Source organism: Panicum hallii, chromosome 2 (assembly GCF_002211085.1).
Source record: "Panicum hallii strain FIL2 chromosome 2, PHallii_v3.1, whole genome shotgun sequence".
Classification (NCBI taxonomy): Eukaryota; Viridiplantae; Streptophyta; class Magnoliopsida; order Poales; family Poaceae; genus Panicum; species Panicum hallii.
In genome coordinates, this window is record NC_038043.1 from 7957866 (window position 1) to 7983742 (window position 25877).

General features: G+C 40.2%; 4 protein-coding genes across 6 annotated transcripts; 3 read left to right on the plus strand and 1 right to left on the minus strand.

Moving 5' to 3' along the window:
* The first annotated feature begins 2555 nt into the window (after nt 1-2555).
* Nucleotides 2556-3232, plus strand: LOC112882431 (putative lipid-transfer protein DIR1). The gene has a single exon (XM_025947499.1). The coding sequence runs from the start codon at nt 2622-2624 to the stop codon at nt 2931-2933; it is 312 nt and encodes a 103-aa protein (XP_025803284.1). The 5' UTR covers nt 2556-2621; the 3' UTR covers nt 2934-3232.
* A 2694-nt stretch (nt 3233-5926) lies between these two features.
* Nucleotides 5927-6659, plus strand: LOC112882552 (putative lipid-transfer protein DIR1). Its single transcript, XM_025947631.1, has one exon. It carries the CDS (start codon nt 6001-6003, stop codon nt 6313-6315), a length of 315 nt encoding a protein of 104 aa, XP_025803416.1. The 5' UTR covers nt 5927-6000; the 3' UTR covers nt 6316-6659.
* Nucleotides 6660-11293: 4634 nt separating this feature from the next.
* Nucleotides 11294-17645, plus strand: LOC112883472 (protein TIC 22-like, chloroplastic). Of its 3 annotated transcripts, XM_025948777.1 has the most exons (8): nt 11294-11441; nt 11478-11888; nt 12874-12948; nt 13768-13827; nt 14359-14418; nt 14508-14588; nt 14671-14706; nt 15027-15367. In XM_025948777.1, the coding sequence occupies exons 1-8, from the start codon at nt 11409-11411 to the stop codon at nt 15117-15119; spliced, it is 849 nt and encodes a 282-aa protein (XP_025804562.1). In that variant the 5' UTR covers nt 11294-11408; the 3' UTR covers nt 15120-15367. The 3 variants fall into 3 exon arrangements, with proteins under 3 accessions (XP_025804562.1, XP_025804561.1, XP_025804560.1); XM_025948776.1 differs by lacking the exon at nt 15027-15367 and adding an exon at nt 17390-17645 and having other exon boundaries at nt 11294-11888; XM_025948775.1 differs by having other exon boundaries at nt 11296-11888.
* LOC112883470 (acidic endochitinase-like) lies at nt 15531-17373 on the minus strand. The gene has a single exon (XM_025948774.1). It carries the CDS (start codon nt 16763-16765, stop codon nt 15734-15736), a length of 1032 nt encoding a protein of 343 aa, XP_025804559.1. The 5' UTR covers nt 16766-17373; the 3' UTR covers nt 15531-15733.
* Nucleotides 17646-25877: the final 8232 nt, after the last annotated feature.

Consider the following 25877-nt stretch of genomic DNA (forward strand, 5'->3'; position numbering starts at 1 on the left):
CCAGCCGCCTTAATGCATGCATGGATGTCTTAGGTGTAATCATGAACCGAAGTGGTGGTTTTAGTCGGTAATTCTGGGTCATTACTTTTGTTCATTTTGCATACCTACAAATCCATCCATCTATGTGCTATGGAATTAGTTCATATAATACAGAAGTAGCAAAAGTTGAAACCATAATTACTTTAGGTCTGGATCGATCCAATATTACAGAAAAAGCAAAAGTTGAAACCCCTGCTCCGCTACAAGCAATAAGTAAAACTTTTTGCGTGTGCTGCATAAGAGTGAGATATATTTATACTATTTTCCAGCTTTTCGGAAACTGAGAATTCGACGACATGCCTGTCAGGCTGCTTATACATATAAATCTTAGCCTGATGGACGACATATTTCTTTAAAAAAAAAAAGAAAGGCAGGACTCATACTGAAAATATAGGTCAGAATATGACTTTGATCAAATATGCTCCACACCACACTTCATGTACAAAATGTCTATCCAACAAAAGCATAGGCTGGTTTATATATTTTTTTACTCTAAATTAAGATTTCTAGATCTGTGTAAAAGAGTTGTTTGAAGCAAGGGACGGCTCATATTATATATCTCAAAAATATTTTACTGTATCTTATTCCACGTGCAGTGGAAATACCTTATTCCCTATGCATCATTGTTATTGTGATGGGTTATTTCAGTGTTATTGATACGAGAACACAATATACTTGGATTTAAAAAGTTTTTTCACCTTTCAGAATTTCAAATGTTCAAGTTATCAAGTTATGCTTCCTCTAGTAAAAAAATGAGTGATGTTTTTGGGTTGGCTTAAGTCAACAACACCAAACTTTAGCTATAAATTACTTTTACTGCGTGAAGCATTTGAGAATGGTACCAGTAAATTTACTTTATGATGTAGTTTCATAAAGGTATGCTTTTGTTCAAGAAAATTACTAGTCGAAGTGGTGTTTTTGAGACCATGAGGACGTCCAAAACGTCATTTATTTGTAACCATAGCAAGCATATATTCAAGTTGAAGTTCAAATTTTTAAGGAGATGGTTTTCATTGTTTATATTCAAGTTAGATAATACTTATAGTTAGTTACATTTTATTGGGAACAAGAACTTATTACAGTTACATGGACAAAGCTTGGAAAGTTGAACTTTTCCATATTCATCCCCTCGATCTAAACATTAGGTGCCATTTGACTAGAGGTCTTCGATATTACGCTTTGACTGCTAATTTATCTAATAATCAATAGGAAGTCTATTTTTAACCATCCAACTATCGCCTCAGTTTAGTTTTGACCATCCAACTATTGCAGATGAACATTCAAGACGAGCACACTGGTAAAATGTCTGCTAAGTTGGGAAAATTTTCCACCAAGTCGATCGGTGTAGAGTTCTCTTCACCAGAAGCATCACTGTACCTTTGATCCTTGGTACCTCCTGTGGCAGACATGATAGCCGCCATCCTCATGATAAAATTTTTTCCTATGTGCCTTGCCTCAACCGGCCAAGTGCAGGTTGTATCAGTTGACTGACCAGTTTCAGGCTGCAGCTAACAACTGGCGCCAACCGGCCAGCCTACAGGGTTAGTTCCATGACTGGTTGCGAGTAGCAGAGGCTTCAGCAGTCACAGTACATCCTAGCAAAAAGGATTCAACTCACTCGTAATTTATGGGCTTGGCATATGTAAACACAGGAAAAGTTATGTTTCAATCGAGCTTCCCCGAACGCGCTGTGTGGAGCTTAGCAATTAGAAGCGGCTCAGCTCGCTATCCCCTATATACAAATTCTTGCTCTAGGTTTACCATTTTTTCACCTTTTTTGTTTCTGCGGTGTGAATGTATGCTAATAAGAAAAAGGAAGGACATATCAGGCATGTTGTAATTGCGCCATTTCATTCTGTCTCAAAACAATGCTACGCAGTTCGCCTGCGTGTTCAATATATATAGAATATCAACTTAATCGGGCTCCTTTGTATCCAAAAACATATATCGGAATTGTTTATATGCATGGTATCTTTATAGAATTATTCAAAACTCCGAAAATGCTATGTGTGGTGCAAACTACTGATCGTTAGAAACAATGGCCACTGTACAATTGAATATTTCATTGTGAAGCTATTACGAATATCTCTAGGGGGCCAAGACACACTTAGTTAAGAAAGAAAGGATGCAATTCCACTCCTATGTACCCTACAAGAATAAAAAAAATGTACTTCACTATTCTGTTACATCTATTGAGGTGGTCAATTACCTCGCAAAGGATTGATGGATTGTAGTGACTTAACCACCTCAACCTTTTAAAAGTGAATAATGCTGAGCTTCTTAGTGCTAAAAATCACGGTGAACAATCAAGCTTTACTTTTCAGCTTTTCACATGTTTACTTCACGATTGGAAACAAACCTTTTTTTTTCCGAGGCCATAGCAATGTACTTGAGAATGCGAAGGAAGAAGGATCGCTTTGCAATATCCGAAAGAGGCAGCGTGTATTACCAAAAACTGTCATAATTTTACCCTATAAATAAGACCCCCCAACCAAACACTCTCCTCACAACTCCAGATCAACCAAATCTTCAGCCTAAACCTAACAACCACCCAGAGCTACAACATCCTTGAGCACATAACCATGGCAAAGGCACAGACAATGGGCGCGCTCCTGACCATCTTGGTGGTCCTCGCCACGTCGGCCGAGATGGCACACGGCATCTGCAACCTGTCCAGCAATGGCATCAGGGCATGCCAGCCGGCGGCGGCCATCCGCAACCCGACCGAGCAGCCCTCGGCTGCGTGCTGCGCCGCCCTGGCCGGGGCCGACCTGCCGTGCCTGTGCCGGTACAAGAACGCCGCCGGCGTGTGGGTGAGGTTCTACAGGATCGACATCAACCGCGCCATGGGCCTGCCCGGCAAGTGCGGCCTCGCCATGCCGGCCAACTGCTGATCATCAATGGCGAACAGAGCTGTGCTTAGCATGCTGTCTACGTCGGAGCATGCACATCGCTAGTAGTAATTTCGTATTATACGGCTACGAGATTGAATAAATGAAGCACTTAAAAGACTGATAATGTCTGGGCTTCTTCTCCTGGTGCTGCACTGCAATATATTTCATGAGCTGCGAGTGAGCTCATCAATCAGTGCAGAACAAAGTGTCAGGACTGTCTTATGAATATGTGTGTCTTTTGTCCACTGCAAAGTTGGACTTATTAATATGAATGTCTGAATGGGCAAATTTGGCGTGAATCTGACAGAGCTTTATATGTGTGTGTGTGTATTCAAGTCGTGGGAGGATTCTTCATCAGGTTGTTTCTGCTAGATTAACACCCAATGCCTATTGGAAAGGATGAATAAAATGTAGCTGTGACGAAATGTGATGCGGAAATGATGAAGAAATAATGGTTGTTATACATCTATATTCTGATGCATTCGCGTGTCATTAACCTAGCAAAATCGTATTACCAGCAGCTGGATCTGGACGATAGAGATAGAGAAATTGATTACTCAGATGCTTAAACTAGGAATCCGTATTGCTGGAATTGTTTCCAAGATGTCATGGGTTGTCCATCTTCAGAGGCAATACTCTCAAATTTGAAGTTAGCAAAAGTGTCCACACACCTGCTACCAATATTTTGAACACTCTCGCTTTCTTTTATATGTGATCGCTAAAATAATAAGCCTGACAAAAAAGCAACTCTCATGCGTAGCTAAATAATTATTCAGTCTGGAAATTAGTATAATAATTTGGATTGATGATACGTAACTCTTTCAAATTATTTTAAATATTAACGTATAGTTCGCTTTGAGTGACAGCTGTTCCCTCGAAATGTCCAGGTAATGTATGAGTGAAGAAATAAATAAAACCACCTTACACATCAGACCTCTTATCCAACTACCAGGTGGACACAATCTTTTGAATCAAATAATTAAATTTGTCCAAAACATACTAGTAATGTACAAATTTGTACCCTGTTACAAAATACAGTAGACTAATATAATATAACAATTAGGTAACTGTAAGTTGTTTTCATAATGGCACAAGAGAATATCATCATTGGAGGTCCTGGCTATTTGTTTGCAGTAATTGTGATAATTTAGCCATTAATAGTGACTCGATGAAATCTGCGAAGTTGAGTAATTAACATCAAAATTTCGGTAGCCTGGCCGCACTTGGAAGAAGAATTAACACAGACATACACGCCTTACACAAAAAGAATGTAGTGCCTGTCTACATCTGCATCCAACTTTTTGGAGTCCTGGCCCTCAAGTGCTATCATACATAAGTAAACCTGAGCTATCTATCCATCAACACTGTATCATGGGTGCCTGCCCAACCCAACGCACTACTGAAGTCAACAGAGTACATTTAGATGGCCAGATATCAACACTAGAACATTTGTACAGTGTAATTTAACTTCTTTTTCAGCTCACACAGAGATCTACAAATATATATCCACTAAAAATTAAATGGAATCAATGCTACTGTATTTTGAAATCATTTGTTTATCCTTCATTGGAAGTATAATGATAGAGTAACTTAATACTGATATTGTGTGGAGCAGCGGTAGTGTAAAGACAAAAACAACCAGGAAATGGATGTGATTACTATTTTTTTCATTGTAGCATCTTATAAATATGTAAGTTGAATGACAAAACTATGGTCCCGTTTGTTTTAGCTTATGGCCGATTTGAAGGTTCGATTTTGATAAATTCAAAAGTCAGATAACTCCCGAAATCCAGAATTGAGAATCCATAATCAGTTGGATTCTCGACTATGAAAGTCTGACTTTTTGATTTTCCAAAATTGAACCTTCAAAATCAGCTATAAGCTAAAACAAACGGAGCCTATAGCACCCATATGGTAATTTCACACTGGCTTTCGATAGGAGAAAAATGCATGGTGATTTACCGATGGTAAATTTTCTAGTGGCAAAATCATATTTTCAGCAGCGCTTATCCAGTTGCACGCCAATATATAGTTTCTGATCTTCCAATTGACACGGTACTCCTCATCGGTCATTTGACTGGCTATTTTATTTTAATTTCTTCTTGACAAGGAGTCACACTTTAGTCCTTTGCCTCGCTCCTTAGCCATCTAAAATATCAGTCATAAATACACATGAAGATACACACTAACTTCTGACTTTTCACAAGAGAGTTTGTTATTTGTGGGTGGTTGATGATTTAGTGTCATCATTTAGAATTTTTTGTAAATAGACCAAGTCGTAAGATCTGTAGCTTTTATGGTTTATTCAAAGAAGACATGCTGAAATTACTCTAGGTAATGATGTATGTAGTCACTGCAGAGGGCAAGGTCGTTGTTCTGAATGTAGTTTGGACTGACCGATGGTAAAAAAAAAATTAACACCAGCAGAAACATATTATACTAAGTAAAACTTACCAACAATAAGTTATCAATCAAAAATAACAAATACACTACACTCAAGAAAAAAAATAGATATCTCTTATAGTAACATATGCAGCCGCAGTTAGAAACATGATCTATCTGCATCTTTTTAAGTATATAATTGGAACATAAAATTTATTTATACATATTTATACCAAAATGTACTTTATTTCACAACTTTGAGATTTATTGAGTTTGTTATCATAACAATGCTAGTTTCTGGTTCAATATGTGATTACAAGGCGGATGTCTATGGAGGATGAAACTGCCTGAAATTCTCCCTCAATCTGGGTAGCTCGTTTAAAAAATAGAATAGAATCCAGGAGCACATGTTAATTATCTGTCAGTGTTTTTTTAAAATTTTGACATAGAACCTGCGTACAGCTGGGAATCACATAGATCAAAGAAATATATCTAGGGACAATTTTAATTAGCAATATATATAAGTGTTATATGAGTGCACCATGTCCCACACTGTGCTCCTATAAATAGGACCTCACACCAAGCTCTCTCCTCACACCAGCTCAAGCAAAATTAAACATAGAGCCGCACACAATCAAAACCAAAATCACACCAGCTCTAGCAGCTAGAAAACATTAGATCTCCAATGGCAAAAGCACAGGCACTAGCTGCACTGCTCCTCGCCATGGTGGTGGCCCTCGCCGCAATGGAGGGCGCCCACGCCATCTGCGGCATGGCGAACGAGGACTTCAAGCTGTGCCAGGCCGCGGCGTCGGTGAATGACCCGACCGACAGCCCGTCGGCGGAGTGCTGCGCCGCGCTGGGCAAGGCCGACCTGGGTTGCATCTGCCGCTACCGGGGCGTCGCCGGCATATGGATGAGGATCTACCACATCGACCCCAACCGAGCCATGGCGCTGCCGGGCAAGTGCGGCCTCACCATGCCCAGCAACTGCTCGTGATCGATGAGCAGCAGGAATCACAAGTACATGGAAGCCGGCACAAGTTGTGCATCCCGTATGGCTAAGTAAATAAGTGGAGCGCATGAAAAGAACTTGTGCTCCATGATGGTTGATCTATTTTTCTGTGTGAGTGTGATCTTATTTTTGTGCCTGTGTGTGCGTGTGCTGAAAGCTCAATCTGTGCTCGTTTCAGCTCATCAGTTGGATCCAAGTAAGTGTCGTCTGCAAGCTGTTGTCATGGTCACAGTATGAAAGTGTATTGTTAGTGAGTGTCGGTAACATTGTACCCTATATATAGTGTCAGTGCACAAAATGGAAATATATAAGAGCTTGTTCTTGGCAAACATCTGGGTTAAGCATGCATGGCTCCAGAAGTAAGCTAGCATTCCTTCGTTTCTATGATACTATTGTGTGCTCCAATAGAGAGACTACGGATTCTAGCATTTCAAATTACATCCTCGTAGTATTAATATTATTTGCGCTCATAGCATTTTATGTAGACATTTCAAAATACTTCCTCCATTTTGAATTCATGCGAGGTAATATTTCAACTGCACGCAATAGAAATACGGGCAAAAAATTGGAACCTTCATGATTGATCTGGGATTAAAGGTCATGTCGCAATCCCAGAACTCACCAGTTTCGATCACCAGTGGAGATGTTCCATGAGTACTGGAAAAAGGGAAAAAAAGAAGTAGAGAGGTCCATCAACCAAAAATTATCTCAGCAATATTCTGGTTTAATATATAATAATGACAGAAGTATGATTCTTCTCTTTTGTGAGGCAGATATGTAAGCCAAGGGATTGTTCTTTGTTAATGTATCTTAGTATATAGACTATCCTAAGGAAAAAAAAAAGCACTAGATTGTGGAAGCCATCTGTACCCCATATACGGAAGATATTATTCAGCTCTCAGTCTGAAGAAAATAATTAAAACTATCTGTGCTTTCATCGTAGTAAATTGTTTATGTGTTATTCTGAAGTAAACAATAGTTTGTGACTGTGGAAGCATTGGGATTTCCCCACCTCTCAATGTTATAGCAATATGGAATTGTTATGAACTACTGCTGTTCACATTTTTTTTCCATGCTGAATTCTACGGCAAATTATTTAGGTTACATTTGATTGTTTCTTAACCCTTGTAGCATTATATTGTATTTTATTTGTTTTAAAGATAGTTTTAGGGACCATTTTCCTCTCAATAGGCCAAATTTTATGACAGCTTGTACCAAATCTTATTCTAACAACAAATTGGCCAAGACATTTAATTTGGTATTCACTAAAAACACAAGTTAGCGACTGAACCAGCGCCTCGTGGCCAGCTAGAACTCTGCAAACTGAGCCACTTGCATGTTCCCATTCCTCAGCTCATCCAATCTCTGAAAGTGCAATCATCAAAGTTACCGTTCTTTTTCAACAAAAAGTAGAGGTAGTAAAAAAAACAAAGGGAGATCTCTCGCATGCTATGTCAGAAAAGAACAGTTTTCTTTGGTGACCAAGGACTGCACTTTGCGGCGTGGCATGCCATACAAGCTAGGGCGCAAGCATATATGGCAGCTGTGCAGGCACTATGGAGCTAGATGTCGGCAGATTGTTTTCTGTTACTTTTCGTCTGCTTTTGCTCATCAAGATATCTCTGCTACATGTGGCTGTCCCTATCCTTTAGCACAACATACAGACTGATGGCCGGCGGCGCAGCACACGATCTGCCATTTGCTTGGAGATCGATCGAGCTCAAAACAATGGAGTGTTTGCCATCATGGTCATAGCGCTTCAATCCCCGGATGAATTCGTCAAGGAAAGCGGCCCGGACGTTAGTGCATTCATGCATGTCTATGGCGGAATTAGGTCGGCAGATGATTACGCTCCTTACGAGCACTAAGAAGAAAGTTCGCCGTACCTGTGTGTAGCTTAGGAGTGTGATACCTTTATCTTGTTCTATTCTAGGTTTGTAGATAGTGTGTGTTGGATATGGAGATCTTGTAAGATATTATTAGCAAGCAGAAAAATGCCTGTCAGGTCTGTGTATGTGCTACTCATGATGGACAAGATAATTCTATTTTACAAATGCGGCAAAAATGCGTGAAACTTGTATTGCACAAAGTATATGTGCCAGAAAGATTTGATCAAATCCACTCAAGGACCACACGTCCACACTACATCATATTAAAAACATGTAAATGATCCGCCTTTCAAAAAAAAACATGTAAATCCGATAAAAGGGCAGGCTGGTGTATATCGCCACCACTGAGTATCAGCTACTACCGATGCTTTGCTTAATAAGATTCATAAATTGCTCTAAGGTCCTGTTTGCTCCAAGAATTATTAGATAGTCATGGATTTAAGGAAATATGAAATGGACTCAAATTCAATTTGGATGTTTAATTGTTATTATTTTGTATGAATGACTCTTGAAGAATAGTATCATATTATATATCTGGAAATCACAGTAACATTTGATTGAAGAGTTTGGCCCAGATTTGGGGAATTGAATTTGATTCGACTAATTTCAGTCTGTTTTGGCTCATTTGGAGCAATTCCATGGGAGCTTTCCTCAACTATGGTGTAAATTATTATGATTGACCGATGCTTCCGAATACCGCTACTACCATTACCATTGTTAGTTGGCGCCAACATTGAAACTGCTCTTCTACATCAACTTTGATAGATCACCATGCAAAGTTATTCTCTTGAACAAACTCTGCGAAGGAGTAAATTACGGGAAGCTGGATTTTTCAACTTCCAGCATATTTAGTTCATTTTAGGAAATCACTCCCATAAACTCACTCTGGGATTGCTTCCCTACAAAATGTTGTTTGGTACAGCTCCCCCTGTGGAATCTTTCTGGTAGCTACTTTGGGAATCTACCAAACAGCAAATTATGAAACCAAAGGATTAACAGTTGCACAACTGTTGAATCAGAGCCCATTTCTAAGCAGATTTGAATTTTTGCTATAAGAAATATGCAGGGTTATTAGTATATCTTGCCATATAATATTAAATGAAGAATAGTAGACCCATTACCATATGCAACCTGTTCCCATGCACCATTTTTAATGTTGCAAAAATAGTCAGCCCAATTTGTAAACAAAAGGCAAGGGAGTCATTAACGTATATCAAGCTCAACCACAACATAATATTTTTGTGTTTGTTCATGATTTATGGTGTGGGTCAAGATTCTTTATTGAAAAAAACTTGTTTTTTAAAAATACCTTCCAACCTCCTTGATGAATTCACCACCGAAGAATTTGGTTCACCTTAGCTTGTAAAGTTACATCATCATATTTATTTGATTGTCCTGTTTGATTTGAATTGATATAGAGATCGGTAGGCCTTGGAAGCAATGTGATATAGGACGAGCTTAGATCTCCTATCCTATCAGGATTTTGATTGTTCTAACTGATATCTAAAATAATAATTTTAAAAGCACTGCCCTAGAGAAATTGCCAATAAACTCCATTAAAAATTTGTCTATCTCATAGAAGTTAAAAATAAAGTTATCTTATGCATATATTATATTTATTTTGAATTAAACAACTATTTTGTATAAAATAAAAAGGCTACCAGAAAGAAAGAACATAGATTTCAAATCCCAGGTATAAAAAATCCAAATAGAGTTCAAACTAGATAGGGTATTTCTATATGTGATAGATAATGTAAATGCAAAAATTTGTCTTCTAAAAAGGGAAATATTGAATGAATAGATTGTAAATTTTGAAACTTTGGTATTTCTTTTTCTTCCAAACAAGATGGTTGCCCTAGCGAAAGTGGGATTTCTACAACGATCGCAAACCCCTCAGATAGAATCTGAGAATAAAACTCTAAATAAAAATAATTGCTGTGATCCAACAATCGATCTTGGTTAGGCTGATTAACCAAATTAATCCAAAAATTCTGCTGATACATTCGAATAATTAAACGTTTCACAAGTAGTGAACTAAATTTCTTGTTATTACAACCAAAGTCTCTCTCCCTTGCCTTCAAACTCCCCTCTATTATTTTTATTTGACCTTATAGACCGGTTCGTCATCAAAATTTGTAAATTATATCATTGTTTCTCTCTTAGAAAATTACATTGCGAAATTACGATTAAGTTTGGGGCTTCCTATCTATCTTGCGGAAGATAGATAGGGGTTGTATCTTTAAAGCCCAAAGCCCAATTAGCGTATGGCCAGGGAGTCCATCACGGCCTGCTGTTTTTTTTTTCACGTGGAAACAACAAAGCAGCAGTGGACCAGCAGTTCCCACACACGAGAACTAGCTAGGGGCTCCTACAACTACAACGATTCGATCCTTTTTAAGTAATAAGTATGCTATTCTTTTTAATTTTTTTTGTTTTAATATGTTCTCGCAATTTGCTAGTTTGCTAAATATTTTGTGACCTGATATGTTCAGAATATTACATTAATATACTCAATATTTTTTAATAGTAAATGCAACATTTATTCAAACTTAGTTCAAGAACTTCAACAACCCAATTCAACATTTTATGTGAAAATGTTGAAGACTACATAAAAAATGTCAAAACTGCATATCAAAATGTTGAATAAGTACAACTCGAATTTTGTTTTTTTTAAAATAATAGAAAATATCTATATTGGGTCTTGTTTTGTTGCATAAATTCTAAATATCACTGTAGTTCAAATGGAATACAAGATGCATTTACGGTTTGAGAGAAAAATTGAATCAAAATTTTAAACCCAAAAGAAACTCATCCGGTCACTCCACAACAGCTAATCAGACTTTAACACGTGTCCCTCTCCTCCCCAATACGCACGCGCTTGTACACCGAACAACTCTACTGCACTTGATATGGTCCATTCATTTAACTCTGCACGGATTCCAAACATCGGAAGATATGAAAGCCAAGATCTTGTGGAAGATGGATTGGATATCCGACTAAGTTTGAGCTTTGCTTGGGCCCGTAGGCCCAACGTACGTTGTCTAGAATAAAATGGGCCAACTCATTCTATCGAATTGAGCCCGTGAAGGAAAACTCGCCCAAAAACCCTTGCGCTCGTCGTCTTCTTCCCCGTCCAGCCGGCGCTCCCCCCTTGCTTGCTCCCCGCTGCCGTTTCCCACCGCCGTCGCCATGCCTTTCCAATTCCAGTTCCCATGGCTCAAGAACCCCACTACCACCACCACCGCCGCCGGCTCCTCCAACCCCAACCCCAGCCCTAGCCATAGCCCCAGCATCCCAAACCCCTTCCTCCCCATTCAAGCCCACCTCACCTCCTTCCTCTCCTCCCTCCCCCGGGCCCTCCCGCCGCCGCCGCCCTGGGTCCGCATCCCCTCCCCCTCCCCCTCCTGGGCCTCGGCCACGCCCCTACCGCCCGCTGAGATCGAGGAGCGGCTCGCCGGGGTGCCCGTATATGCGCTCGCCAACGCCGCCCACGAGATCGTGCTCGTGTCCTCCGCCCGCGCGGGAGGACAGCAAGGGCGCGAGGGCGCGAGGCCTCCGGCGGCGCTCGGGCTGCTGTGCTTCCGGAAGGAGGATGCCGACGCGCTGCTGGAGCAGATGGAGGGCGACATGCGCGCCGGCTCCAGCGTCGTGCCCGTCGCGCTCAACAAGGTCCGAATGCTGTTATCTCCTCCTTGGTTTTTAATGCCTTTCACTTCCATGTTTGGGATGCCATGTGAATCAGGTTCTCTCAACCTCCACAGATTAGGTAATCATTTTTTTGGTTGGTGTAATCATGTTTCTCATAAAACCGTGCGCCCTGAAATTGCTCGACAGAATGCCTGAACGCGACCATGTAGCCTCAGTCGTGTCTTCGGGCACATGTTCAGTTATGGTTTGTCCATATATCTCTTTTGTTGCATTTAGAGATCTTGGGTCATTTGATTGTGTGCTTCCGTATGACATGACTCTTATCTCCTGAAAGCACCTATGGCATGAGTCCTGTGGCTCTGGTGAGGTTTCCATGATAATAGTGGTATCTTGTCTGGTTAGAAGTCGCTTGATGAAATATTCGGGAGTTTACTCTCAATTCTCAAACAAATCGCACATTCATGGTACATGAATTATTTCTTCTATAAGATGCTTACAGAGGAGTTGATGGACTTCATTTTAGTTGCTTACGTATTTGTAAGATGAAGTTACGGGTTACACATAATACAAAAGCTTTATTTTATGTGATTTCAAAAATACTTTAGTATAATGAAGTCAATGGCTGAGCTGTCCATGAGTCCAGTGTACTTGTGGTGCTGAAATGTTACAATTAGTTGTAGAACTTTATAGGCCAAGCATCCACAATGTTGGTAAAGAAAAAGAGCTTGAGAAGTTGTCTAGGCTTTAAATTCACTGAACTGCACTTGTCTTCTATTGAGGTCTCTTATGCCTTTAATCATACATAACCAGTGGCTGGTGTTGCACATCTTCTGTTCCCAACAATAAGTGTTTTGAAACTAGTAACTGTTTTTTTCCTTACTAGTGCTACAAATTTCTTGAGAGGATACATCTTCACTTTTCGTCTTGATACTTCAAAATTTTTCGCATTTCTTCTCCTAAACTGAATTTGTGAGTTGTCTTGTTGTAATACGTCTTTTGTTTTCAGGTTATCCAACTGAAGTCTGATGGTGTGGCGTTTAGATTCCTTCCTGATTCATCTCAGGTGGCTAATGCAATTAAGGTGACAGTCTTTTGTCCCTAATTTTTTTGTTCTGTTTTATATGTACAATAAATGATTTTCTGAGAAAAAGATATCCTTCGTTCATTGTAGAACTATACTGCGTCGTGTGTACTGCAATTTTTTTCTTGCATGAAATAGCTAGCCTGTACAACTTTAAAAATAGACATGAGCTATATTGATGATAAATCGTGTTCGACTGCTTGTTCCTGCAAATTTCTGTGTAAAGTATATACAGTATGTTTTTTTCCCCTCAAACGTGCAAGAGCTGCACATATTATATTAGGAACAAGTAAGTACAATGTGATTCAGAGGCTTATCCATGAAAATGGATAGTTCACCTGTGCTTTCTTGGATGGCTTGGGTACAATGTGTTAAAGGGAAGTAGGGGACCTAGAGTTTAACAGATATCAGCAGCGAAGTTGAGATGACTGACATATTCTGTCATTCGTGTTGTGTACTACTATGACAGATCTTTTTGCCGTAGCTTGTGGAGTTAATCTCTTTCTAACAAAATCACAAATCCTTTTGCCAATTTTCAATTCCTCAATGGGTGGCCTAGTAATCCAGTAGAACCTTAGGTGATGTACAATGTAGTGCCAACGGTGTAGTGGGTTTTGATTACAGCTCCTGTTCTGATGATTCAACATTTTGATGACATCCTACATAAAAAGTTTGCATTGTACCTAATAATCCAGCAGAGCCCTAGGTGAGGTACAATTTAGTGCCAACGGTTTAGTGGGTTATGATTACAGCTCCTGTTCTGATGATTCAACATTTTGATGACCTCCTACATAAAAAGTTTTCATTGTACCTTTGCAGTTGATGCAAGATGAAGGGCTGTATGCCAGGGAGGGATTTCCAGGAGTTCCAGTTTTTCAGGTTTGAATAACTTCACCTAATTTGCAATAATATTTGATTAATTGATTCTGTCATGCAGTTAAGAGAACTGGAAGTAGTGTTGACCTGGAGAAAACAAATATGGATTAACCTTATACTCTCTCTATCAGCAGTTATGGTACCATGTAGTGTACAAAGGAAAATATAACTTTTATACTGAAGATATGAAAAACATTTTTTTTTTTGTGGGTGGGGGAGGGGGGGGGATATACTTATTGTACTACTTAGAAACAAATAAGTTAACAGTGAACACTTGGTCAACTGAATCGATGTCTTCTATGGATATACGAGTTTTCAATTCCTTGATGACTTTGGAGGTCACAAACCTCTATCCTGCAAGCCCCTCTGATCACATTGTCTCTTTCTTTGTTTTGATTTTTGTTCTTTTGAAATTATTAGAGGGATTTTTGCATCGATCAGCCCTCTTGTAACTTGCTCCTAAGCTCAATGCTACTGATTAATATGTTTCTTTACGTTTGGCATTCCTTCAAATATTTGTGCATGACATGTTAGTCAAGGAGCTTGGTCCTGATGAGTGACAACAAGAGATATCGTCCAGTTTTCTTCAGAAAGGTAGGGGATCTTCTTTGTTTCTTTACTCTCTTGAACATTTTCCTGTCACCCTGTTCTGATATTGAATTTCTTCTCTAACATATATTTAGGAGGACTTGGATAACTCACTGTACCGGACCTCTCGTGATCAGCAAAAACCTAATCCTGCTGTTAGGCTTGGTGACACTCAGGTAGTACATTATTTGTTATCTTATTTGCCAAAGCAGCAGACCTGAAAACTGAAATTGCATATTGGCGCACTCTACTTTTCAGGTTTCTTCTTTGGAAGATATCATCAAATCTATGAAGGTATGCTAAGCTCACTAAGACATAATTTAAGTTTGAGTTTCTCGTATTTCGTACATATCAAAATCTGGTTTCGCTAGCCTTCAAACTAGTTTAATTCCCCGCCACTATCATTATTCAGACTCATTCTGCTCCTGAATTTTGCATAAAATAATTTGGTATTATTTGCTTGTCCTTGGCACATTGCACATTTGAGCACCTTTGTATGTCATTGTGCACACAAGTAGTATATATTTTTTGACTTAAGATTGATTTGTTAACCATTAGTTGCCGTACTCTATTTACTTCCCTGTAGTCCTACTAAAATTTAAGGCATATTGCAGGATAGCTCCTCCTCAAAATGGGATGACGTTGTGTTTATTCCTCCTGGATTTGACCTTGCTACTGGGTCGAAGCCATCACACCTCAACAAGTAGATGCTTCTGTAGAACGTTGTTAGCAGTGCTATCCTTAGGCAGGCGACAATATATTTGACAGTCTGGACACTTTGATAGAAATAGAATGTATATACATGTCTTGGACAAAATATGTGATTTTTTGCACCCAACTTGCACTGCTGTTAATTTCTGTGTTAGTTGTATGTAGCATGCCATTAGTTAGCAGGAAATTGAAATAGAATATAGATAGCATGCAATGCAGTTATGCTATTTTGATATGATTTAAATCCTGATATCTTCAGATACTATCTTGGTCTGAGCCCCTAATTATTTAAGTTATATCATAAGCATATCTAATAAAGAGTTCTCCAGGCACAGACTTGCTCTCATTTTTTGCATTAGCATTGATGCCGTCTACGACAGCCAATAGCCTCCCCTTCAAATACATAAACTACACCACAATTTTATGATTTTTGAATTTCTTGAAGCCAGAACAATGCATAGATATAGCAGGTCCAATCCAATCCTCCAAAAATAATTATTGCAATTACACACAGCTATTCACAATCACACAGCTACTCACAAAGCATAGAGTGAGATGCTCACACAGCACAATAATCACACAGGAACTCATACACCAGAGGCAACCCCATTTAAACATCACTCTTGACTGAAGAACTGTAACCATCTTGGTCATCATAGTACTTGGACCATAGCATGATTCCACCATACTTCCCAGAGCTCTTGATCAATGGTAGAACCTGAGACTTGAGATCATCAGCTGGTATAAACCCGCTTCCAGCTGCCTGAGGTGAAGCAGGCAGGCCAAGAAAGATCTGCTTTGCCGGAATCGACAACCACTGCTTCCATGCATCTGCAAGATCAGTGGTGCTGCCTGAGCTGTACTGGCAGGGAGGGTTGTTGTAGAACTGCACCCAGACGTAGTCAAACAGGCCAGTGTTGAGGGCACCACCCACCCAGGCATCAGGAAATGGGCACTGAGGCGCAGCAGTCAGGTACACCCTCCTGCCAGAGTTGCTGTACCCTTTCAAGTACCTTGCAAGATCATCCCAGTGCTGGTTGGTGCCGCCCTCGATGTCGAAGTCTATGCCATCAAGGACTGCATCACCCAGGGGGCGAGATGAGGATTGCCCACCTAAGAAATTGTTCCACAGGTACGTGGCTACATTCTTGGCATCCTCAGCTGATGAAAGGTAGTAGCTGCCTGCACCGCCTCCAATTGATAGCATAACCTTGACACCATTGCTCTGGCACGACTTGATGTCAGCGCTCAGACTGGTGCAGCCACCATTGGTCGGGTCACAGTGGCCTGCCAGGTTGAGCACTGGGGGCTGGCCATTGCCAAAGGCTGCGAGGAAGGCTAAGTTGACGAACTTGTAGTTGCCGGTAGCACAGGTGTCGGCCAGCTTGCCCTCACCACCATTCTGACCCCAATATACAGAAATGGCGCCAGCGTGTGACCCAACAATCTGGGCAACAGCTACTGCTATGAGCAGCAGCTGCACCAGCGATGATCTGGTTGCCATGTCTGGAGCAGTGTTGCTTCCTGTTGTTATTGTTTGCTTGCAGTGGTGGTGGTTTTGCTGTGTGTTGTGAGATTGGGGTGAAGGGGCCATCTTATATACTGGACGGATTGGAAGTGTGAAACTGGTTACCTGAATCATTGCTGTTATTTTTTATGTTCCTGCGTGACTTTTAGGGCGGTCTGGAGTGCATTTTCTCTTGATGGAGACTAGTGAACACATCTGAAAGCAGGCAAGTTCAGACTACCGTGAACGTTATGCAGTTATGCTGATTTGACCGAGTTTGAAACGCGCTGTATGTGAAATCGTTCTGTACAGAACCAACGAAAATTTTGTATGATGAATTTCTCAATTGGATAAATTTGAATTGCTTCCATCGATTAGAATAATGGATGGCACAGATCTGGTTTAACATCAAAGGAAAGAACAGTGAGAGGTGGGCATCGTAATCTTAGGGAATTCCGTAGTAGGCTAGACTGGCCTGTGTGGCTAGTACAACGAGCAGCAGCTGCGGCAGTGGTGATCTGGTCGCCATTGCTGCCATGCGTTGGGCAATGTAGCTTGGATTCAAGTGTTTTTTCTTGTACTGCTCTTGTTTATACCGAATTAACTGGAAATGTGAAACTGGCTAATACTACCGTCTACCGGCAGTTGTTTCCGTTATTGTTTCAGTTTTTCCAGCGTGCCTTGCGGGGGTGATCCATGTGATTGTACACAGTTTGATTGAGATCGATGAACACATATGAACACGCGTTGAGCTTGCAGCTTAGGATCAACGTCGACGGAGTCCTGATCTGCATTGGAGATTTGGAGGTCTCCAAGAGTTGATTTCTTATACTGTTTGGAGGTTTCCAAGAGGTCTCCATGGCCGTTCATCGAGGTACACATCGTAGAAAGTGTCGAAAACTTGGATAGCGCGTCGAGTCTTGAGCATAATATATTGGATGTTAATAGGATCAGGTTCATCAAGGTACCAAGTTTGGGCTATCGAACAATGCAAGAGATATTGGATGTTAATTTGTCGGCTTTAATCCAAAATTCAGTTACCATATCTCCTCTATGTAACCATAATATGTCTCTTTTTTACCGTTGTTGTCCGTGGCATCCATATGGAAATCGCTATTTTGGTTGGTGCTCTTTTTATCTTGCCCTCTCGTATAAAATGTGTTTCTATTTATCTCGTACCCTTGGAATGTTAGAATATTCCAAGATGATTCTCTAGCCAACCACGCCAGCTGTTCTGCTATATCCATGTTATGCATTAGATGCTTCCGCAACCAAAGAATCCATGTGTCGACGTGTAATCCAGACCTTAGACTTTTCTAGGAATTCGGAGCACAAAATCTTCTTATGTTCATCGATGTACGGATCCACCAAGAAGGATTGTTGAAGAACTGCGTAATATGCTTTTTTCAACGAGTCATCTATACATGCATATGCTTTCTTTCCTAGTATGCCCTTTCCACGTAGTCTCCCCTCATATCGTGATTCAGGAATCCCGATCGGTTTAAGGTCATCAGTAAAGTAAACACAAAACTCGATGACCTCCTCTGTTCCATATCCACTAGCGATGCTTCCTTCAGAATGAGCACGATTACGAACATATTTCTTTAGTACCGCCATGAACCTCTCAAAAGGGAACATATTGTGTAGGAATACAGGTCCGAGAATATCAATCTCTTTGACAAGGTGAACTAGAAGATGTGTCATAATGTTGAAGAATGATGGTGGAAATATCAACTTAAAGCTAACTAGATATTGTACCATATTGTGCTGCAGATTTATGAGATGGTCTAGATCAATTACCTTATGAGAAATAGCGTTGAGAAAAGCACATAGCATTACAATGGTTGATCGAACGTTTTCAGGCGGAATCCCCCGAACCGCAATAGGAAGAAGTTGAGTCAAAAGCACGTGACAGTCATAAGACTTTAGGTTTGTAAATTTCTTCTCTAGCATATTTAGGATTCCTTTTATGTTCGAGGACTATTCAGATGGGACCTTGATACTGCTCAAGCATTCAAACATGCTTTCCTTCTCTTCTTTGCTTAGAGTATAGCTTACAGGACTTAAGTAGTGCTGTCCATTTTCTCTCATTTCTGGATGTAGGCCATCTCGCTCTTCCATACGTTGCACTTCCTGTCGTGCTTCTAGTGTATCTTTTGTCTTCCGGTACACTTCCAAGAATCCTATCAGGTTGATGCAAAGATTCTTCATGACGTGCATCACGTCAATTGCATTGCGAACATCTAATACTTCCCAATATGGTAGCTCCTAAAAAATAGACTTCTTCTTCCATATGGGCGCCATTCCGTTTTCGCTTGGAATAGGTTGGCTACTAGGTTCCTTGCCAAATACTACCTTCTATATCCTTTATCATATCAAAGGTTTTCCTACCACTTCGTTGCATCGGCTTTGTACGGTGGTTTGCTTGCCCTTTGAAATGCTTGCCTTTCTTTCGTACCTAATGTTTGATGGGGAGAAACCGACGATGACCCATGTATACAACCTTTCTGCAGTGAGTCAAGTACATACTATCTGTTTCATCTAAGCAATGTGTGCAGCCTCTATGTCCCTTGTTCGTTTGTCCTGATAGATTACAAAGAGTAGGCCAGTCATTGATGGTTATGAACAACAATGCTCGTAGCTTCAAGTTCTCCTGTCGGTATTCATACCACATCCGTATACCTTCTTGGTGCCACAACGATGTCGGTATCCATACCACATCCGTACACCTTCTTGGTGCCACAACGATAACAGTCTTTCTACCAATCGTCTTAGGTACACATCAATATCATTCCCAGGTTTCTTTGGACCTTGGATAAGCACCGGCATCATGATGAATTTTCACTTCATGTAGAGCCATGGTGGGAGATTGTACATACATAGAGTCACATGCCAAGTGTTGTGGCTACTGCTCATTTCACCAAAAGGATTCATGCCATTCATACTCAAAGCGAACCTTATGTTCCTCGCATCCAGTACAAAGTCTTCGTAAGTTCTATCTATTTTTCTCCACTGGGAGCCATCAGCTGGGTATCTCAACATTGTGTCTTTCTTGCGTTCTTATTTGTGCCATCGCATAACTTAGTATGCTCTTTGTTTCTAAATAGACGCTTTAAATATGGAATTATAGGAGAGTACCATATGATCTTGGCTCTCTTCTTGGGACGACGCTCCCCCTCGACTTCCCTAGGTCCTCTCTCCTGATCTTATACCGCCACTATTCGCCTAAACGGCCGTTTAGCCCGTTTACACACCGTTTAAACGCTACACAGTGGTACAACATTTCTGTTTAATCGGTTGTTTTGATCGTTTAAACAGCAGTTTTGCCCGTTTAAACATCCATTTTGCCCGAGTAACAGACTAAACGATAGGTGATCGACTGTTTACCGTTTAGCGTTTAGGATAACACTGTATACCGCAATGCACCGCATACGGGGCATGCATCCAAATTCTCGTACTTATTACCATGGTTGAGGATGCAGTCATTGGGACATGCATATATCTTTGGTACCTCCAATCCTAGAGGTAAACAAGTTATTTTTCTTCGTATGTTGTGGTAGGCAACTCTTTATCCTTAGGAAGTATATTTTTTAAAAGCTCCAGTAATAAACCAAATCCTTTATCGGATACACCATGTGTTGCCTTCCATTGTAGAAACTCTAGAGTGCTGCCAAACTTCTTCAATCCATCTTCGCATCCTGAGTACAACAATTTTTGGTGGTCCTCTAGCATCTGCTGGAACTTCATCCTCTCCTTCTCATTTTCACAATCTTCACTCGCATCGTGCAACGCCTGCCCAAGATCGTCGCTGGGATCATCATCTGTCGCCTCTCCTTCAGGCGCCTCTTACATTGCAGTATCATCATTAGAGGCACCGAATCCAGCGTGGCAGGAAAGTTGTCTTCACACCCTTCTTCTTTATTTTCCTCCATTATAACCCCTTTTCTCCGTGACTTGTCCAACAAATGTAATTGGGCATGAAACCATGGGAAAAAATATGGTTATGAAGGGTCCTTGAAGAGAAGTGATCCTTCTTATTCTTGCAATATTTGCACGGGCAGCATATGAAACCATTCCTCTTGTTTGCCTCGGCCACATTCAAAAAATGATGCAGGCCATCGATGAACTCCTTGGAACGTCGGTCAACATTGTACATTCATTGCTGGTCCATCTGCATTGCACGATATGGTATTTATAAAATCCATCACACACCATGAATAATAAATTAAGAGGTCCAAAATACAACATTATTCAACAATATCCAGAATTAAAAGGTCCAAATATCCATCACACACCATCATTACTTAAAAGTCTATTACACAACATGATTAATTAAAATATCTAAATTATTCATTACAACATGCTAGTACAAAATACTAATGAGACCTATTGACCGATGCCTTGTGAACCGCCTTACAAACTCTAGACACTAAAAGGTCTATTTCTGCCATCCCAGATGCTTCGCCCCTCGCATTGCGTCGAGCCATCAACTCGCGATCATCATCCGTACCGTGCAACTCGACATCAAATTCACACGCAAATTTGCGTCTTGCATTACGTAGCGCGAGGCAATCAAATACTTTTACAATCCAATGACGAATACGACACCGAACAAGTCCAAGACGCTCTTCCATGCGAAACTTAAGGGAATGTCCGGTGCGCTTCAAATGGTTGTGTACCGATGCCTGAGCGGACGCACGGTGCTCTAATTCATCATGTTGCAAAGCCATTTCTATGTATTAAGCATTAATTACTTAGTCAGGGTTCACAACTTTGCAAGAGGTCCATTATACACATCATTAAAGCATCAAAATAATTATTATAAAAATAATAAACTAAATCACTTGCTAACTACATCTTGTTATAAAAAATAAAACTAATTTTACCACTAAAATTCTCATATTGAGAGTTGAAATGGATACATTTCGTTACACGTATCAAATAAATATGAAAAAATCAATATATTCTCATAATTACAGTAACATGAATAATTAAAAAATCAATATATTCTCATAATTTTATTTCAAGCGAAATATGCTAAGACCATCGAAAAGTAAAAAAAAATTCGGAATATGTAACTATCGTTAACCTTGACCCTGCGATGATGATATTGCCATTCGAGACCAACATTGATATCCGCGACACGGTGCAGTATAAGAAAGTGATGAAGGAGTACGGTCTTGGACCGAATGGTGGTATCCTCACCTCGCTCAAAGGTGAGCATTTCTTCATTGGGACCAAGGTCGTACTCCTTCAGTACCTCCTTATACCGCAACATGTCGTAGATATCAATGTTGGCTCCGAATGGCAGGTCATCACCGCAGGGTCAATGTTAACGACAGATATATATTCCGAAATAAGTTTTTTTCTCTCGATGGTTTCAATGTGAGCCTAAATAAATACATCATTAGAGTGTCAAAATAATTTACTCATAATACAAAATAAATACCAAGTATACATTTTTTCACTTTCAATAATGACTCAATTTGAAATTTCACATTCACACATTCACATTTCACTTTTAAAATGAGAGTATGTATGTATGTATGGTCATATATACATACTCTCATTTTAAAAATAGAAAATTTCTAATATACTCATTGTCATATCCATATTTCTTCCAAATAGTATTCCCCTCTCTCTATATATACTCCCATTCCAAAAAAATATCATTCTACTCTATATACTCATTTTTGATGAACTAATACAATAAATCACATTTACACATGCAAACCTTAAGTAAATTTGAGCTCAAATAGTATATAAATCACAAAAATTCCAACATTTAACCCAACCTAAAAAACCTCAAAATCTCTATTTCTAAACCATGAATGAGCTCCACTAGCAGTGAAAGTTGAGAGGATGAAGTTTCTAACCTTTAGAACTGTTGGATGGAGTGGAAATCAAAATCTTCACAAATCTTGGAGAAAATGAGCATGAACTCCCCAAACCCAAGCCAAGAACGAGAAGAACACGACTGGAAGAATAGCTCGAGCAGGGGGAGGAAGAAGGGGCTAAAATGGCCTAGAGAATTTAGTCAAGGTTCGAGCCACCAACCGAACTAAAGGATCATCTTTAGTCCCGGTTGGAGGCTACCACCGGGACTAAATTTGCCGCGCGCCATTAGTCCCAGTTGGAGCCACCAACAGGGACTAATGATGGATCTTTAGTCCCGGTTGGTGGCTCCAACCGCGACAAAAGGCCTCTCCCTGCTCCCCACGTCCCTAGCCATTGGATCTGGGACCACTACTTTCATTAGTCCCGGGTCCAACCCCGGCCGGGACTAAAGGGGTGGATGAAAGACATGTTCTGTACTAGTGGGCCTTCCCCTCTTTAATTTCTGAACGTTTTCAAAATATCATGAAATTGATATGTCATATGTTTTTCATCACTAAATGATTATTGCATGTAAACCTTATCAAAATTGTAAAGCAGGGAGCTGAGTCCATTCTCGGATTTTTTTTAAAAAAATAAATTTTCAGCATTTCTTAAGACGTGAAATGAGAGAACAAACTAGGATTAAGATGGAATCCTGAGCACAGTAAATGAGAGAATCCGATTGCAGCCCAGTCCAAGGCCCAAGCTAGCCGAATGCGCACCATCAGTGGACCCTTTAAATTTTGATGTGTGGCCTCAAATGAGCCCACCTATCAACTCTTACATTTCCTTCCGCTATTATGTGGCTTGACAATATATCCTCTGCATGCTGTGAGACGCCACAAATTTGCTCTGCACCACATTATTGTTTCTCTCGAGTCTCCTTAATTGAAGTAGAGCCATATCAAGATATCGTAGGGACTGAGTTGTGGGTCTATTTGCATGGATTAAAGTTGGGTGCTAAATTTTAGCACATATTAGCACTCATATTTTTACTAAAGTTTTTGAATTTTGGCTAAAGTTTAGCCCACTCATACTCTTGTTTGGATGGACTAGTGCTAAACTTTAGCACTTGGATCCAAACACCCCATTACGATTCCTAAAAGCTTACAAGCAATAAAGTCTAAATACTAACTTAACCAAATATGTTCTAGGTTTATCAAATCTTTTTAGGTAAATGTTGGGGAACTGACCTTCAGGTCCCTCTTAATGCCTCGATCAAATGTTCTTGTTTCTATGCACAGGATGACATGCTAGGTCAGTCTTGTAGCAGGGCATGAAATTTAGGGCTAGGTCAAAGCCGGACTCATGGACAACCACATGAGCCCTGGACCTCTGACCCCACCAAACAAGATAGTACTGCATAGTGGTCCAAGAACAGAGCAAGGCAATAGGCATTTAACTTGATGATTTGATTTCGGCTTTGGTAGTGATTTGTGTGGATTCAGCATGGTACTGATTTTATCTTGATTCTTCCTCAATTACCACCGATTTGAAATTCCATTTTCTCACTGATTTTTGTGGATTTCTCATGAGACTTCGATTCAACATTAAATTTTTGTGGAAGGCTTCGATTTGGCCCCCAAGTTACGAGTTCTACGAAGTCAAACATTATTATTGTGTACGTGTTCCGTTTACAAAACAGTAACCCAATATATATTGTATTTTTGCACTAGTAGTAAACATTTCCCAGCATTTTACAGTTTACTTTTCAGTAGATACGCATCATGCAGATTTTGCAGAATCAAGAGAGGCCATGAGATTATTTATCCTTTCTTTACACAAAATGGATGAACTTACTTTGTATTTTGTTCCATCAGTTGACATATATAAGACCATGAGAGGTTCATCTTCTACTCAACCAAATGGATGGACTTTAGTTATGTATTTCTTTCAGTAATTGCTATTTTAGCTTGTATTGCAAGGGATTTTGGAGTGGATAGTACTAGCTTTATTTGTGTGGCACCGTGAATTGCATTAAACATGGGTTCATTTACAGCTCTGCTTACGGCTGGGGTCGGATGAAATCTTGAAACTCCCTCCCAAGATAGCCTAGCTATATCTTTGTAACCAAGCCCTTGTGCAACTCGATTTCTTGGGTCTTCCATTGCAGCTGTTGCTCACAAGCCAGCTCAGGAGACTTAGCTAGCTCTGTTTCGGCACGCCCTTCCTGTGAACTGCTGGCACCCAAGCTGGCTCGGGCCACTCATTTCGTCTCCATCAACGAGCAGAGAGGTAATCTTACATTCTGGATAATGACTGAGTATAGGCAAGATTTCATGTCACTGGATATCTAGAGTCATCAGTTGTAGTTCTATAGGCATTTGAAGTTGCGCTTCTTCAAGGTCTAGTGACATCGTACCTTCCTCATACCTCCCAAGCCTAAAAACTAGTAGTATTGGTCATCGCGTATCACTGAGGTGAAATCAAGGGGATGAATTTGGAGATGCATGCCCAAAAAGAGATGAGCTTGAGCATTGCCCAAAGTGTGTGAACTAAACATGGAGACAAGTGCCATGCCTGTTATATTATAGGGCAGAAAGTGTGAGTAATTGATTGGAAATGTGAACACACGACAGCACTATGAACCTAACCGCTTTAGCGTCCAGCCGTGTTCTTAATGATGCAGCTATATTAAAAGTTAAAACTGTGCCAGCCTCAAAAAATGTGTGCCTGTGTGCATTGTTGCTAGGAATGTATGGATTGAACAAGGAGAGAAGTAGCATGCGTGTCTTATATAGGGAAGAAAGAGTGAGTAATTCATTGGAAATACAAACACGGCAGCACAAGGAATCTGATGGACAATAGTGTCCATGCCAGAGAAACTCATGCAAATTAAAGAATACTTTCTAACTTAGTACTTATTGTACCTACCATTCATATGCCTATATAATCTCACGCACGAAGGTCAGCTGGTCACAACAAAAGGAAAATGCTATAGCCTCTCAAAGAAGTAGGAATATGGCCAGATAGACTTGGAGGGTAGGTAATACGCATGCGAGGCATCTGGAATTCAACTGTTTCTTGTTTGCAATCTTCTTCCCATACCTTTTCACCTTCGAGCTGGAGTACATTGAAGGATTGAAACAATTTGGGACGTAAGCACAAGTCACTCCATGTTTTACTTTTTATATGAGTTAAATGCATCGTTGGCACACGAACTTGGCAGGTGGGTGCAGTAAGGTGCATCATCTCTCTAGTTATTCATTTGGGTGCAATAACTTGGCAACTTGGCAGACGGGTGCGCTTAGGTACATGATCTCTCTAGTTGCTCGTTTTTGCACAATAATTTGGTAGGTGAGTGATGAGTGCACATAGAAACACAATCTTCTTCCCTATCCTCAAAATCCCTAGCCATGTCAAATAAAGT

What these genes read in the sequence shown, in the direction of transcription:
- LOC112882431 (XM_025947499.1), top strand. Translation starts at nt 2,622, where the DNA reads ATGGCAAAGGCACAGACAATGGGCGCGCTCCTGACCATCTTGGTGGTC.
- LOC112882552 (XM_025947631.1), top strand. Translation starts at nt 6,001, where the DNA reads ATGGCAAAAGCACAGGCACTAGCTGCACTGCTCCTCGCCATGGTGGTG.
- LOC112883472 (XM_025948775.1), top strand. Translation starts at nt 11,409, where the DNA reads ATGCCTTTCCAATTCCAGTTCCCATGGCTCAAGAACCCCACTACCACC. An exon ending in TGCCCGTCGCGCTCAACAAG is followed by an intron (nt 11,889 to 12,873) that starts GTCCGAATGCTG and finishes TTTTGTTTTCAG; the next exon opens with GTTATCCAACTGAAGTCTGA. An exon ending in CAGGAGTTCCAGTTTTTCAG is followed by an intron (nt 13,828 to 14,358) that starts GTTTGAATAACT and finishes ATGACATGTTAG; the next exon opens with TCAAGGAGCTTGGTCCTGAT.
- LOC112883470 (XM_025948774.1), bottom strand. Translation starts at nt 16,765, where the DNA reads ATGATTCAGGTAACCAGTTTCACACTTCCAATCCGTCCAGTATATAAG.